General features: G+C 51.9%; 1 protein-coding gene across 3 annotated transcripts; it reads left to right on the forward strand.

Annotated features, from left to right (window-relative positions):
• Positions 1-8,842: 8,842 nt before the first annotated feature.
• PRR14 (proline rich 14) lies at positions 8,843-13,813 on the forward strand. 3 transcript variants are annotated; one of them, XM_028498854.2, is made up of 11 exons: positions 8,843-8,938; positions 9,898-10,066; positions 10,709-10,830; positions 10,903-11,092; positions 11,377-11,420; positions 11,623-11,732; positions 12,033-12,621; positions 12,758-12,833; positions 12,910-13,001; positions 13,271-13,342; positions 13,433-13,813. In XM_028498854.2, the coding sequence occupies exons 2-11, from the start codon at positions 10,052-10,054 to the stop codon at positions 13,710-13,712; spliced, it is 1,590 nt and encodes a 529-aa protein (XP_028354655.1). In that variant the 5' UTR covers positions 8,843-8,938; positions 9,898-10,051; the 3' UTR covers positions 13,713-13,813. The 3 variants fall into 3 exon arrangements, with proteins under 3 accessions (XP_028354655.1, XP_023979228.1, XP_007107458.2); XM_024123460.3 differs by lacking the exon at positions 8,843-8,938 and adding an exon at positions 9,636-9,776; XM_007107396.3 differs by lacking the exon at positions 8,843-8,938 and adding an exon at positions 9,705-9,776 and having other exon boundaries at positions 12,758-12,827.
• The last annotated feature ends 1,303 nt before the right edge of the window (positions 13,814-15,116 follow it).

A 15,116-nucleotide genomic window follows, 5' to 3' on the forward strand; every position in this document is an offset into this window, starting at 1 on the left:
CTGTGCTCCGCAACGGGAGAGGCCACAGCAGTGAGACGCCCGCGTACCGCAAAAAAAAAAAAAAAAAAAAAAAAAAAGGGCAAGGGGAGGAGACCACTAAAGGGCCTCACGGAGCGCCCCCAGCTGGCCACAGGTCTCCAGTATCACTTTCGGTAAAGGGCCTTCTGCGCCTCGGATTTCACCACTTCTCCAAGAAGAAATACTCCGCCACGCGGCAAAGCTACACAGCTCACAGCCTCCTCGGCTCGGATCCAGGCTCTGGGCTGCAGATGGGGAACGGGACTAGGGCGGCGCTTGAACTCTTCCAGTCCCCAGGTCCTAGATGCCCCAATCCAAGGGCCACTCTCTTTTCGGACCAAGGAGACACTGCCCTGCTAGACCCGGTGTCTGAGCCAGCCCGGATTTGGCTTTGAGTGGGGCCAAGCTGCGGCCCAAACAGAGGAATCACAACGTCATGGGTCACTCTGGTACTCAGAGTGGACAACGGTACCGGAAAACGCCCTAAGAGAATATGGCGTCGACCTGCCTTCACAACCATCATTCAGATGCAGTCAGAAGCTGGTCATTCTTTCCCCCCAGTTGGTCTTATCAAATAAGAGCCAGCTCCGAATACTCAGCTCCAGCTCTTAAAATTCCTAACCCCTCATTGGTGCTTGCGGAGATTAGCTTGAGGAGGTGGCTTTTGACAGCGCCCGGTGACTGGACTGTTCCCATCACTGAAATAACGAAGTACGTGCTGATTGGCCTCTTGGGCCAGACTCTAGGACGCTGTTGCTAGGTAACGCCTGACAGGAGGCCGGGTTCGCAAGAACAGGATCAGGAGTCCCCGGAGGTTACCATGTAGTGAGCCCAAATTGGTCAGCGTCCTCTGGGCTATTCCACCTCAGCTCCTTCTGTTCTGCTGACCCATAAGGCCTCGGAGAGTGCGTCCTGGCCGCAAAATTAACTGGGTTCCTGTCCTGAGAGAAGCCAGTAGGGAGCTGAGCACCTTCGTGGAATTTCTACATTGCCCCAGGTGCACAACCACCTCCTTAGAATCATCTAACCCTGATCAACGCTCCATGTGAGGGTAGGGAGTGTGGTCCCTATTTAAGAATAAGAACATTGCGGGGTTGCGGGGGGAGAATAAGAACACTGGTCTTTCTGACCTAATCACTAGGGCTTTTCCTTCTGAGCCATCTTGGCACTTAAGCAGCTCACACACACTCCTGGCATAGAGTCCCTGACCACCAGCTGGACTTCAGTGACTTACAGAAGCACCCTCTTCCCTTTTCTCCATTGCTCTGAGGGCTGAGTGGTCAAAGTCATAATCTTATTCTCTGTTGCTCCTAAGCATCTAATAACTGTAGTGTGACAAGAAAAACAACAACCCACACCATGTGCCAGGAACAGTGTGAAACACTTCAAATACATTCTCTCATTTAATCCTTGAAGTAACCCCATGAGGCTGATCATCTCACTTTCCGAATGGGGGTGCTCAAGCTCAATCCAGTAAGAAACTCTCCGCTGTAACATGAACACCACTAAATTAAGGAGCCAGCAATAGAATCCAATGCATCTGACTTTGAAGCCCATGTATCCTAACCGCTGTGTTATACAGCTACTGCTGGCAGAGCAATTTTTCAAAAATATTGAAGTAATGAAAAAAAGTTTTCTTTGCTTTCCCGTTTTTACTGGCTACTGGACTGCATCTACATTTTCATCACCTGTCCCACCTAGGACACGTACATGTGCACACACACACACACACACACACACACACACACATAAACCCATGCCAACCAGGCTCTTGTCCTGCTGTTCTGCTAAGACAATTCTCTCCAAGACCTGCTAACCTCCTTGTTAAAACTCTCTGCTACTTTCTTCCAGTGGCTTCTGAATCCCTTTTTTTGTTTTTTGGCTCATCTTTGTCTTCTTTGTTACATTCCCCATTTTTAAAGTACATTTTCCCGGGGACTTCCCTGGTGGCGCAGTGGTTAAGAATCCGACTGCCAGTGCCGAAGATCCCACGTGCCACAGAGCAACTAAGCCCGTGCGCCACAACTCCTGAGCCTGCGCGCCTAGAGCCCGTGCTCCGCAACGAGAGGCCACTGCAAGGAGAAGCCCGTGCGCCGCAACGAAGAGGAGCCCCCGCTCGCCGCAACTAAAGAAAGCCCGCGCGCAGCAACGAAGACCCAACGCAGCCAAAAAAAAAATAAAATAAATTTTTAAAAAGTTTTTTTAATGTACATTTTCCCAAGGTTCAGGCATCCAACCTCTTTCCCTTGGTTCCAACTGTCATTATATCCTCTAGGCCAGTGATTCCCTACTTGGTGGGGGGTGACTCCCCACTACCCCACCCCTCAGGGGGTGTTTGGTAAGTATAGAGACATTTTTTGGTTGTCCAGCATGGGGGTGGAGGGTGGGAGAAGGGAGGGTCCAGGGAGGGGTATGTGTGCGCTACTGACATCTAGTGGGTAGAGGCTAGGGATGCTTCCACTAAACACCCTACCGTGCACAGGACAGCTCCTCACAACAAAGAATTCTCTGGCTCAAAATATTAATAGTGCTGCGATTGAGAAATCCTCCTCTAGGCCTGCACATCTAACTGCTGCTAAACATTTTCACAAGGTTGTTGAGCCGAGAGCTTCTTATTTTTTTCTAGATATTTTAGTTGACTATTCAACGACACTTTACTCCTGTTGCTAGCATATGACCTAAAATCCTGTTACCCAAGTCCTTCCTTCTCATGGTTTTCCCATGCCAGTCCTGAGTCTATTATGTACCAGTAGTTTAGGACAAATCCATGGGGAAAAAACAGGCAAAGGTTCTCTCCTCAAGGAGCTTACCTTCCAAAGCGGAAGAAAGGACAATTTCTAATCAACATAGATAAGGGATCCTTCCGTTTAATGGCTGGGCCCAGGGGTATCAGCTGTCTTGCTCAAAACCAGCCAGCCCTGCTCAGTGAAAAAGTGTCCCTTGTCCTCTACCATACTCAGAATGCCCCGTGGACGTGTGTAGGTGAAAACAGGTTTGTAATTATCTGAGTACAGAACCTAAGTTTATTTTATATAGAAGCACAAACTTACAAGTACAGTTTTAATCCTGACTTTTCCAGAAAGGCCTGTATAAATGGAGGAAAGGCTGTATTTTGTTTTGTTTGGAACTTTGCCAAGAATTATTTGTCATTTTGGAAAATCATTGCACAGATGGCCACACTTGAATTTGAATCAGCAACACAACCCATCTGTGACAGCCTGAGTTTGTAGCTGCTGTGTTCACAGAAATCCTATATGTAGTGCAAGCATATTTCCATGATTGCTTCACTAAATCCTTTGGCAAAGCCCCGCCCAAGCATTTACATATTGAGATATACATTACTTTTTTTTAAAGAATAATACACAAAAGTGCACAAATCTTAAGTATCAGCTCAATGAATTTTCATAAAGTGAACACACCCACATAACCAGTACCCAGATGCAGAAACCAAAACATTTCCAGCACCCTAACCCTAGATACCCCTCATGCACCTTCCCAAAGATAACCACTAGTCCAAGTTCTAACATTACAGATTAGTTTTGCCTCTTTTTGAACACAATACAAATGGAATCACTGTATATATATATACACACATTTTTTGGTGTCTGTCTTCTTTTGCATCTAAAATTCACTCATATTGTTGCCTATAGCTGTAATTTTTATTCTAAGTTACTTATAGGTTACCATCGGATACACATTTTTAAAAAAATGACTTTATTTGTCCTTTAAATTATAGTAAGGGTTATAGTGATTTTCAAAAAGTAGGACTGTAGATGGCTTATTTCTCTATTTATTTCATTGTGATAAAAGGAGCATTCAACATATTTATTCTATTTATTTATTTATTTATTTATTTATTTTTGGCTGCATTGGGTCTTCGTTGCTGCGCGTGGGCTTTCTTTTTAGTTGCGGTGAGCGGGGGCCACTCTTCATTGCGGTGCGCCAGCTTCTCATGGCAGTGGCTTCTCTTGTTGCAGAGCACGGGCTCTAGGCGCACGGGCCTCAGCAGTTGTGGCTTGCAGGCTCTAGAGCGCGGGCTCAGTAGCTGTGGCGCATGGGCCCAGCTGCTCTGCAGCATGTGGGAGCTTCCCGGACCAGGGCTCGAACCCATGTCCCCAGCATCGGCAGGAGGATTCTTAACCACTGCGCCACCAGGGAAGCCCAAACATATTTATTCTAAAAGGCGTGCATTAGTTCTGAGAGGCTGACACCCAATTATTTGCAGCCTCCTGAGTTTTGTCCTCTGGTCCTTTGCACAGTTGTGATGACCCATGCACAGTCTCTCCACCGGCCCCCTTTCCCTCAGTTCTTAGATGATTCATTACCTTCTCTGAGGTTTCTCTAGCTCTGCTTACGTGCTCTTTTGGGAACCTGCATATAAGCTGAGTTTAGCATTTATCTAACTATGCCCTGGTCTGCTTACTTGTCTCTCTGTGGACAAGGACTCTCACTGTCTTGCTCACCATAGTATTTTTTGTGTCTGGCATGTGGTTTGAGTTTTAAAAATGTGTTGAGCAAATAAATGAACATCATCCCATATTTATAGCCTTCTTTTTTTTATTGATTTATTTATTTTTGGCTGCATTGGGTCTTCACTGCTGCGCACAGGTTTTCTCTAGTTGCGGTGAGCGGGGGCTACTCTTTGTTGCGGTGCGCGGGCTTCTCATTGCAGTGGCTTCTCTTGTTGTGGAGCAAGGGCTCTAGGAGCATGGGCTTCAGTAGTTGTGGCTCACGGGCTCCAGAGCGCAGGCTTAGCAGTTGTGGCACATGGGCCCAGTTGCTCCGCAGGATGTGGGATCTTCCCGGACCGGGGCACGAACCCGTGTCCCCTGCATCGGCAGGCGGATTCTCAACCACTGCGCCACCAGGGAAGCCCCCTAGAGCCTTCTTGACCAGCCAGGGCCCTTGCCTCCCATGTCTAGGCCTCTTTCTCTGAAGGAAAGGTCATAGCCAGGTGAATGTGTTTTCTGTGTGTGTCATGGACCTCCCTGCCCCAGCATTGCCACTGATACCACTGTCCCTCTGCCTTCTCAGCCTATAGTATCCGGTACAGTCATTTCTAGACACCTCTACCTGGACTTGTTTTCTGAGTGTTGTCTAGAGCTGGCCTCCACCTGAAACCACAGGATGTCAGGAATGGCCTTTAGATAACATGGCAGCTGTCTAGCCCAACTTTCTCCGCTTCGGTTGAGCCAGCTGTCCTCACAGGCACCATCTGCTCTCATTTTTTATTTTTTTCTCAGGTGCAATAGGAGCATTCAAAACGCATTTAAGGAATATGTCTGCAATGCAGATTTTAAACCTCTCTCAAAAATGGCCTACTCTCTGAAATATCTGCATAATAATTGCAGTAGGAACTTTCAAGATTCGGATATTCCATTTTCTTTAGTGCTGAAACACTAGTATTTTCGTTGGTGATGGTATAAGTGTGGGTGCAATTGGGAAAATCCACATAGCAATTTCAACAAGCAGAAGTTTATTAAACAGAATTATTGGGAGTTCCCAATAATTAGGGTTGCCTAGTGGTTAGGATTCTGGGCTTTCTCTGCTGTGGCCCAGGTTCAATCCCTGGTCAGGGAACCGAGATCCCGCAAGCCATGCAGCGCAGCCAAAAAAAAAAAAAAAAAGAATTATCGGGACTTTCCGGGTGGTCCAGTGGTTAAGAATCTGCCTCCCAATGCAGGGGACATGGGTTCAGCCTCTGGTTGGGGAACTGGGATCCCACATGCCACGGGGCAACTAAGCCCCCGCGCTCTGGAGCCACCAAGCCTCTACGCTCTGGAGCCCGCGCGCCACAACTAGAGAAAAGCCCACGCGCTGTAACGAAGATCCTGTGTGCCATGACTAGGACCTGATTCAGCCAAATAAATAAATAAATAATTTTTAAAAATACTTAAAAAAAAAAGAATGATCAACTATAAAAGGGAATTAGAGAAATGAGGGATTGGATTATGTATTAGTTTCCTAGGGCTGCCATGATAAATTACCACAAATTGGGTGCCTTAAGACAACATAAATCTATTCTCTCGAAGTTCTGGAGACTAGAATCCTGAAATCAAGGCATCAGCAGGGCCATACTCCCTTTGAGACCCTAGGGGGAATCTTTCCTTGCCTCTTCCTAGCTTCTAGTGGTTTGCTGGTGCTCTCTGGCATTCCTTAGATTTGTAGATGCATCACTCTAATCTCTGCCTCTGTTACCACATGGCATTCTTCCTGCGTGTCTCTTTGCGTGTCTTCACATGGCCTTCTCCTTTCCATGGGTCTGTGTCCAAATTTCCTTCTTACAAGGACACCAGTCATTGGATTGAGGCCCAACCAAATACAGTATGATTTCAATGATTATGTCTGCAAAGACTCTATTTCCAAATAAGGTCACAGTCACAGGAACTGGGACACAATTCTGAGGGACACAATTCTGCCTGCTATAGATAGTAAGAAGTAAAGAGAATTCTAAAGAATGCAGGAATAGCAGCTATAAGAGCAGCCACTACCCCTCAGCTGCAGATACTGCACTTAAGAAAGAGCCTCTACCTGGGCCTCACTGGGGCTTAGATCCTGAGCAGAGTAGCTGGCTTGAGGACCAGAAGGGATAGAGCACTCTGAGAGAAAGAGGCAGTTTTTATCATCCTCTTTTTACCTTCAGCCTGAGACTTAACTTACTTATCAGGTGCTTTCAGATGTGCCTTCTCACTTGATCTTCTAAGCCTATTCTGAGGCAGGCACGACAGGGTTTATTGTTCCCATTTTACAAATGAGACCACTAAGGCCAGGAACAGTTAAGCAGATGTGAGCCCAGAGCCTAAAGGGGTCCAGAGTTTCTGAAGAATAGATAACACGGATGTGCCAATCTCCAGCCACATCACCTGTCCCGTAGGAGGCTGGGTGAGGCCTCTTGCCACTGGATCAGCACACATTGGCCATGCCTGGGGTGTGTACACAGGTGGTGGATAAGGTAAGAGTTTTTGAAATGGTAGTCACAAAGAGGTGACTGGAAATCCTCCCTCTAGGGTTATTTCCAGAGGCAAGGCCGTGAGGGTGTGAAGGTTCGTCACTGCTGGCCTGGGCTGAGGGCCAAGAAACCACAGTCTACCTTATTCAATTTGATGAACTCCAGCACCCCAACTTAGGATCATAGGGCTGGGCCCTCCCCGCCAGATTCTCAGGCCCTTTCTTTAGGCTACTTCCTTTGCCCTCAAAACTCAGATCAGGCTTGCTCGGCCCTTGAAAGGTTTTCATTGCCCTGGAGTCTGGGAAACACCTGTGTATTTAAGCAGGAAAGTGAAAGCCTACAGGGGCCCTCTCAACTCACCAAAGTTGAGAGGGATCTCTACTCACAGCTGGAAGCATCACCATACCAGCAGGGAACATCCTCAGGCACCTGTGTAGCCGGCCCTGCTCCAGGGGGGAGAGAGAACACTTCTAGTTGGAAGAGCTGCTGCTTATTCACACCAGAAGTCTCACCATGCATTTCCAGGGGACCCAGCAGGCCTTGTGCTACAGAGAGTCACTGTAGTCCCAGAGACCTATCTGGATGAGTCCTTGGTTAGAGTTGGGGAGTCTTCATTTTCCACACCAACTCTTCCCGATGCTATTCTTTCCATATCTTCCTTTCTGGATCATTACTCTTATCACTCAATCCCATAAAAGAGAATTATGCTGGGCTGAGTAGGTCACTCTGCACCTTCACCTCAGACCCAGGATTCTAGGCTTCAGGCTTTTTTGTTCTATCAAGAAAATAAATACTAGGGGATCCCCTGGCGGTCTAGTGGTTAGGACTCCCAGCTTCCACTGTAGGGGGCAGGGGTTCGATCTCTGGTCGGGGAATTAAGATCCCACATGCCCTGGGGGCGTGGCCAAAAATAAATAAATACATATTTTTTTAAAAAAATATAGAAAAAAAAGAAGAGTACTAGTTTGGACCAGGGAATCCTGGGGAAGGAGAACTAGTGGAGGCATGGGCTTTGGTTACGCAGTGAGGGCCCCTTCACAGTACAAGAAGCCAGTACATGCCCACTACCTCCCCACCAACAGCAGGCTCCTGGTATAAAAGTCCCGTGACGCAGCCGCTCTAAGCAGCAGGATTCCATCCCCGATCCCCTACTACTAAGGACTATTTACACAACCCATCAGCCAGGCCCCTCTTGAAAGAGGGCTCGTGGGAGCCCCAGAGAAAAGCGGACCCATCAAGCACGCCAAGATGGTTACTGGTCTCCTGCAATGACGCCTCTGTACTGAGCCCTCTACAGAAACCCCCGCTCCTCCAGGAACAGGTACACAACACTCGGTTAAAGTGAAGCTCAATGCCCCACCCTCTTCCCCACTTTGACTGAACCCAGTCTCTCCAGGACACCGTGCGAGCAAAGGAGCCTGAGGCAGCACAAGCCCTAGCCAAACTCTTCCCTGCAACGTGGGAACCCGGTTCAGGAGCCTACGATGGTACTGGAAACGGGCTCAATGGGGCCTCTCTAGGAAATTGGGAATTCCACATATCGTTAGCACTCAGTTCACGTTTATTGGCCTAAAAACGAAAGAACCGGAAGATGCCCTTAAAAAACGTGGCGGTAACCTAGCTTCACGACAGTTGCCTCAAGAGCTCAAGAAGCTTGCCATACTCTTTGGCCACTCACTGACCGGAGAAGATGACGCCGTCCGGTCTACTTCGGTTCATCGAGTTCAGCGCAATCTGCCCTCAATTATAATGGCGGCGCTGCCAAATTTGGCTTCTTGCCCCTAGGGATGATGGCCGCCAGGAGGCTTCACTTAGTCTCTCACCACCCCGGAAGACGGGGACCGGCGATTGGGCGGTGCCCCAAGGCTTCGAGAAGAAGGCCCTCGGCGGTTGGGCAGTGCTAGGTAAGGCTAGTTTTAAAGGAGCCGGAGGTGGGAGCCGTCGAAGACCCGGGATCCGCGGGAGGCGGCGGTGAGCGGCGTGCGGGGGAGGGCACCGACCGGCTGGAGAGAGGGCGGGAGGAGGGAGGGAAAGAAACTTTTGAACCATCTGGTCCCCGGCTGGGGAGAGCGCTGGGCGGGGATCAGGGGAGGGCGGAGGGAGGGGGTCTGTGGGCGGGACCTCCCGGGATTGGAGTGAAGGGGGTATCTGCTTGACAGTGGATCCCCAGGGATCCGGACTGAGTTCCTGATGCTCAAGCTCGGGCCGCCCCTGTCTGAGTGGAGCTTTGCGGAGCCGAAGCTCACAGGGAGAGGAGGATCCTCGCGCGGCGTCTGTTTGGAGGAACCGCGCTGTAGGATTCTTTCCGCGGGGATCCAGTCTAGGGGATCTGGTGGGAGTATTGCTTCGGAGTCCTCGGCCACTCGCTGGGGGTGGATGAGAATTGAAGAGGGTTCCGGCGGAAACTGAGCCTCCGAGGACCGGGATCCCAGCTGATCCCGGGGGAATCTCAGGGCGGAATCTGCAGGGACAAAGGCCGCAGGAGGCTCGGGCCGTGGGAGAACGGGGGCCGCAGCAATCCTGGTTCTCGCGGCCCAGGCAGGGCGCGAGTGATCCGCTGGTCGCTGCGGCGGCAGCGGGAAGACACCCGTTCCCGGCAGCCAGGCGGGGGCGCCCTTACGCGCCCCAGGGCTCCGGCCTGTGACCTACCGGGAGCCGCGGGCTGACCATGAAGGGCGGAGCCCCACGGGAGGGGCTGGCCTTCACTCCCGGCTCCCCCGCTCCCCCCCAATCCCAGGCTGGAGCCTGGGATCCCCCAGGGACTCCCCGGAGCCGCCGCTTCCCCCATGGACTTGCCCGGGGACTCCAGGTGAGAGCGCACCCCGCCCGCCTGTCTTGAGCCCGGGAAACGGGGAGCCTGGTGGCCGTACCGGGGAAACCACAGAGCCAACAGGCTCAGGCGACCGTCCTCTGCTTCTCTCATCCTCCAGCCCGCCTGGCCGGCAGGGTCTGTGCCGCCAGCCCCTGGCTCGAGCGTTATGGGGAGCCAGGAGCCCCAAACGGCCGAAGCTGCAGCCCTTCGGGGCCCCTTCACCCTTGGAAAAAGCCTCTCGGCGGGTCCTGGCCGTGGTCCTGGAAGATGTGATGGCTGCCCACATGGTGAGCCCCTTGAACTGAGAGGCCCCCTTCTCTCTCCGGTTCCCTCAGTACCAAAGTCAAACTAGATCACTAGTGAGGATAACTGAAGTCCAAACACCTCACACTCACACTCGTCCATCAGGCAGCCTCCCTAATGCTAGAGGGTTTTTTTTGTTTTTTGTTTTTCCTTGGCTCTCACTCCAGCCTGGAATTGGGCAGGGTCTCCAGTGCCCATTCCCCACTACCAACTCTGTTGGGCTGAAACCACATCCCTACAACTCTTAAGTATGAGAAACCCTTCTGCTTTCTTCCCAGCCCAACTTCTAGGCAATCCTTGGGAAGCAGGCTGAGGACTTTAGCTCCATTGCACAGATTAGAAAAACTGAGGCCCCAAATAGGGCAGTGACTCACTCCGGGTCACCCTCTCCTTTTCATTTCTTCAAATAGCCTGGGTGACCTTATCCAGCTTCCACACCAGCAGCTCAGGACACTGTCATATCTGGCCCTTAATTGAGGGCCATCACTGACCTCTTCTTTGGGAATCTTCAATGAATTCTAGCCACGATTTCTGTCATTTTTGTAGCATAGGGCACTGTTAGGCACATGGAGGCCCTGTCCAGCCTCATTCCGTCACCCTGCTCTTGACACTTCCTCCTCCCCTAGGTCCCCCTGGTGCCCCAAGAGGAGATCTCCACCCCACGGCACCGCAGCAACCGTCGGGATTCTGTCCACAGCCATCCACCTGCCTCGCCACCCCTACAGGCCACGTGGTCCCTACAAGCCAGGTGAGCATGGCAGGATGGGGGTTAAGCTGGGAACACAGCTGAGCCCCACTGATATTCCTGATCCTTCTCTAGGCCTCCCGACCCACTGCACTTATGCCGAGAGCCCTTGAGCCATGTGCATCGGCCCCCTTCCACACTGAGGCGGCGATCAAGGACAACACCGGGCCCAGAGGAGGGCCCTTCACAAAAGGTGGACCAGGCCCCCCAGCCCACTCTGGTGGTGATGCTAGAGGACATTGCCAGCCCCAGACCCCCAGCAGAGGTATGGAAACTTCAGGGAAAGATGTCAGGAGTTCAGTTGGGGTCAGGCATGCCAGTGGGCATAGAAGACAGGGGTAGGAGGGCTGAGTCTGGGGTGGATTTTGCTCAGAGCAAGGAGGACAGTGTTTTAGGGTGGAAGACACTGTCTGAGCAAAGACCTATATGAAAAAGTCTTTAGCGTGAACCCAGGCAGGAATCTGGAGACCGAGAGAGTCGGGATGTGGGAAGCTACGGAGACCACAGGGGGCTTCCCTGCCTCCTCACAACCATGCTGTTTATATCCAGGGCTTTGCCGATGAGACACCCAACTTCACCGTTCCAGCGAGAAGGTGAGAGGGCTGGGGAAGGGATTATCAAGATGTGCAGGCAACAGCCATTATCCAGGCAGCCAGAGCTAGGGGCATTAGAATTTACATGTCCAATCCTTCCTTGTAGCACTTGCAGAAGGTTTAAGGGACAGGGGAGGTGCTGGCTCAGGTGGGATCTGAATCTGGAAGCTTCCTCAGCCTTTAACTTGCCCCTTCACCCCAGAACTGAGCCAAGGATGATGGTTCACCAGCCAAAGCCTCCACCCAGGGCCGTGGAACCCCCATTCCAGCCATCTGCCCTGTCTGCAAACCCTCTGGAGAGCCCACCACCAGGTAAGGACTCAGATGGATGAGACGTGGGGTTCTGGAACATTCTAGCTGAGCTTAGAAATGTGAGGTGACGAGTTGGGGATGGGGCTTAACCCCCTCCCAGGGCAGAGCTTAGTGTATGAAGATGGGGTTTAGACTTCAGAGACCTGAAGCTTAACTTCTAAATTTAGGACTTGGTATTTTAGGGATGGGCTTATTCCTCTGTGGGCAAAGATTAGTGTTTGGGGAGGGACTAAGGCTATTGAAGTGGGGCTTAGACACCTGCAGCTGAGGAATACCCACCTGACCCTCTCCTTTCCTCAGCCCCAGATCCTGTTCTGGAGCTCCCATCGACCCCACCGCCATCCAGCCTTTTACGCCCCCGCCTCAGTCCCTGGGGCTTGGCCCCCCTCTTCCATTCCGTCCGCTCCAAGCTGGAGAGCTTTGCTGACATCTTCCTCACACCCACCAAAGCCCCACGGCCCCCACCCCCATCACCCCCCATGAAGTTGGAGTTGAAGATTGCCATCTCAGAGGCCGAGCAGTCTGGGGCTGCTGAGGGCACTGCATCTGTCAGTCCCCGGCCCCCTATCCGCCAATGGCGGGCCCAAGACCAGAATCCCCCAGCACCTCTCCCTAAGCCGTCTCTGGGCCGAAGCCACTCCTGCCCTGATCTGGGGCCCCCTGGCCCAGATACCTGCAGCTGGCCCCCTGCTCCACCCCACCCAAGCCGGCCACGGCCTCGGCGGCACACTGTGGGTGGTGGAGAGATGGCCCGAGCCCCGCCACCCCCTCGGCCCTGTCTCCGGAAAGAGGTCTTCCCTCTTGGAGGAGTGGGAGGCTCTCCTCCCCTCGTCACATCTTGCTCGTCTACCACGTCCACTTCTTCCTTCTCTGAACCTGAAGAACCCAGGTAGTGCTCTTGATAAACCCTCCTTAAAGCTCTGGCCACAGTCTGGGCCCAGCCTCCTTCCCTAGTATCCAGTGGGCAGGAGATGGGGATGTTGCTGTGAATGCTGTTTGGCCCTGAGCCTTGACCTTCTCTGCAGGTTGAGCTCAACCAAGAGGAAGGAGCCAAGGGCCTCAGAAGACCAGGTGCTTTCAGACCCCAAGACCAAGGTAGAGGTACAGATGAAGGGGGAGGAGACAAGTGGGAGCCTGAGCCCATGCTGCACTTTTACACTCTGACCCGTTTTTGCAGACCATGGGAAAGGTTTCTCGATTCAGAATACGCAGGACACCGGCCCGTTCTCAACCAAACCTTACACCAATGGGGCTTCCTCGACCAATCAGGTGAGAGGCTTGTTGTGCATGGAGCTGCCTTGGCCAAACAGGTGTAGGCTTAGATCCCCTGAGTGTGGCTTCATCTCTCAGGGAGCACAGTCCAGCTTGGAGGAGTCAATTTGGTCTGGACATGGTTTATGCTTAGAACCATTTGTCTGCCTCAGGCAGCACTCCTGGCATGTCCTAGAAACTGAAATACAGACCAGGCCTTGATTATCCCTTCTCCAGGCCCACTGGCCCCAGGTTTCTCAGAGGCCTCTGCTCCTCTTTGCTCACAGGTTGAACAAGAAGGAGTTCAGCTTGGAAGAAATTTACACCAACAAAAATTACCAGTCACCCACAACCAGGAGGTGAGAAACTTTGAAGGCTTGGGGGTGACAGAGGGAAATCTGGAACCAGGGGGCATGCTGGTAACCAGCACTCCTCCCTGCCTGGTCCAGGACCTTTGAGACCATCTTTGAGGAACCCCGGGAGCGCAACGGGACTCTGATTTTCACCAGCTCAAGGAAGCTCCGGCGAACTGTAGAATTTCGGGACAGTAGTCTTCCTCGATCCCGGCGGCCATCTCGCGGGGCCCGGGCTGCAGCTGGCAGGACCCTTACTCCCAATCTGGCCCCCAGCCCAGATGTAGGACCCCTGCTGCAGCAGCGACTGCAGGAGCTGGATGCCTTGCTCCTGGAGGAAGAGGAAGGGGATCGAGAGCGGCCCCATCGGACTTAGAAGCTCCATCTGTTTGTCCATCTATCCTGGAGGGAGGGGAAGTCTCTGAGACAGTTATATTTTTTTCTGTGTTTCTAGTAAAGTTTTCGATATGTTTCTGATTCTTTTGTATGTCTCTAGCTGAGTTTGAGATTAACTGGCAGTACTGGCTGATGTTTCTACTTTGGCACCCGAAACTGGGAAACAGGAGGGACCAGGGAAGATGATGAAGGTTGGATATAGGGAGGGGGGTAGAGGAATGGTCATTGGAGATACCCTCTTGATTTGAGAATTTTCCTATGTGGAGCGATACTTCTGAATATGCTCCAGAAGATAATGTGACCCTGGTCAGGGTTCTCTCAGTTCACTTACATGAAGGAGGAGACTGAGGGAATTTCCTGACAGTCCAGTGGTTAGGACTTCGTGCTTCCACTGCAGGGGGCACGGGTTTGATCCCTGGTCGGGGGACTAAAATCCCGCATGCTGCGCAGCGCAGCAAAAAAAAAAAAGGAGACAAAGTCCCAGAGTGGACTAAGGCCTTGTTCAAGATGGCCGTGAGTTCCTCCTAACACGCAGGCCAGGAACCTGCTGCTGGATTCAAGAGCTAAGAATAATCAGCTGTAATTAAGCACCTACAACAACCTGTCACAGGTAATTGACCTACACATAGCCTTGTGAGAATTATACCCATTTTATACGTAAGCAAGTTGCCTCTCAGTGTAATGTCCACATTAAAAGGGTAACCCAGGCAACCAGAGGACACAAGCGGCACTCTACATCTTTCATAACTTAGAGGCAGAACAGAGCAGTGGTAAAGAGCACAGACGAGCTAAGCTTCTTGAGTCCAAATCTTGGTTAGGAAACTAAATGTGCATCAATTCCCCCTCTCCATCTGTAAAATGGGGCCGATAGCAGTACTTTCCTAAGATACTTCTCATTGTCAAATGAGTTAATATGTGAGAAGGTGCCCGGCACTGTTTTTCTCTTGTTAGCACGCGCGGACCACAGGCCAGCACTCTCCCACTGCACCGAGCGATAACGGGATGCGGTTTCCTTCCCGCGCGGCTGGCGCTCTCAAAGCACGCCGCGTGCTCTAGCCACCACGCACGGCGGGGGATCCCGCTGAGCTGCCAGCCGGATGGTGGTTATCACCACGCGCGTGCGCGAGAAGCCAGGCTGCCTGTGGGCTAAGCCAAGCAACGGAAAGTGAGAGAAGACGTTTCTGGCTGTCGACCGGGACCTTCCGCGGCCGCGCGCCGCCCAGCGGCCAACCGTCCCCTAGGCCTCGCGCACTACATCCAGACCCTCGCCTTGACGCCGTCAGGAGACGGGCCAATGAACGAAGAGCAGGAAGAGGCGGGGTCATCTGGAGAGCCGCCCCAAGCACCTACTTCTAACCAGTCGAGTCACAAGACTTGATGAAGG

Source organism: Physeter macrocephalus, chromosome 14 (genome assembly GCF_002837175.3).
Source record: "Physeter macrocephalus isolate SW-GA chromosome 14, ASM283717v5, whole genome shotgun sequence".
Classification (NCBI taxonomy): domain Eukaryota; kingdom Metazoa; phylum Chordata; class Mammalia; order Artiodactyla; family Physeteridae; genus Physeter; species Physeter macrocephalus.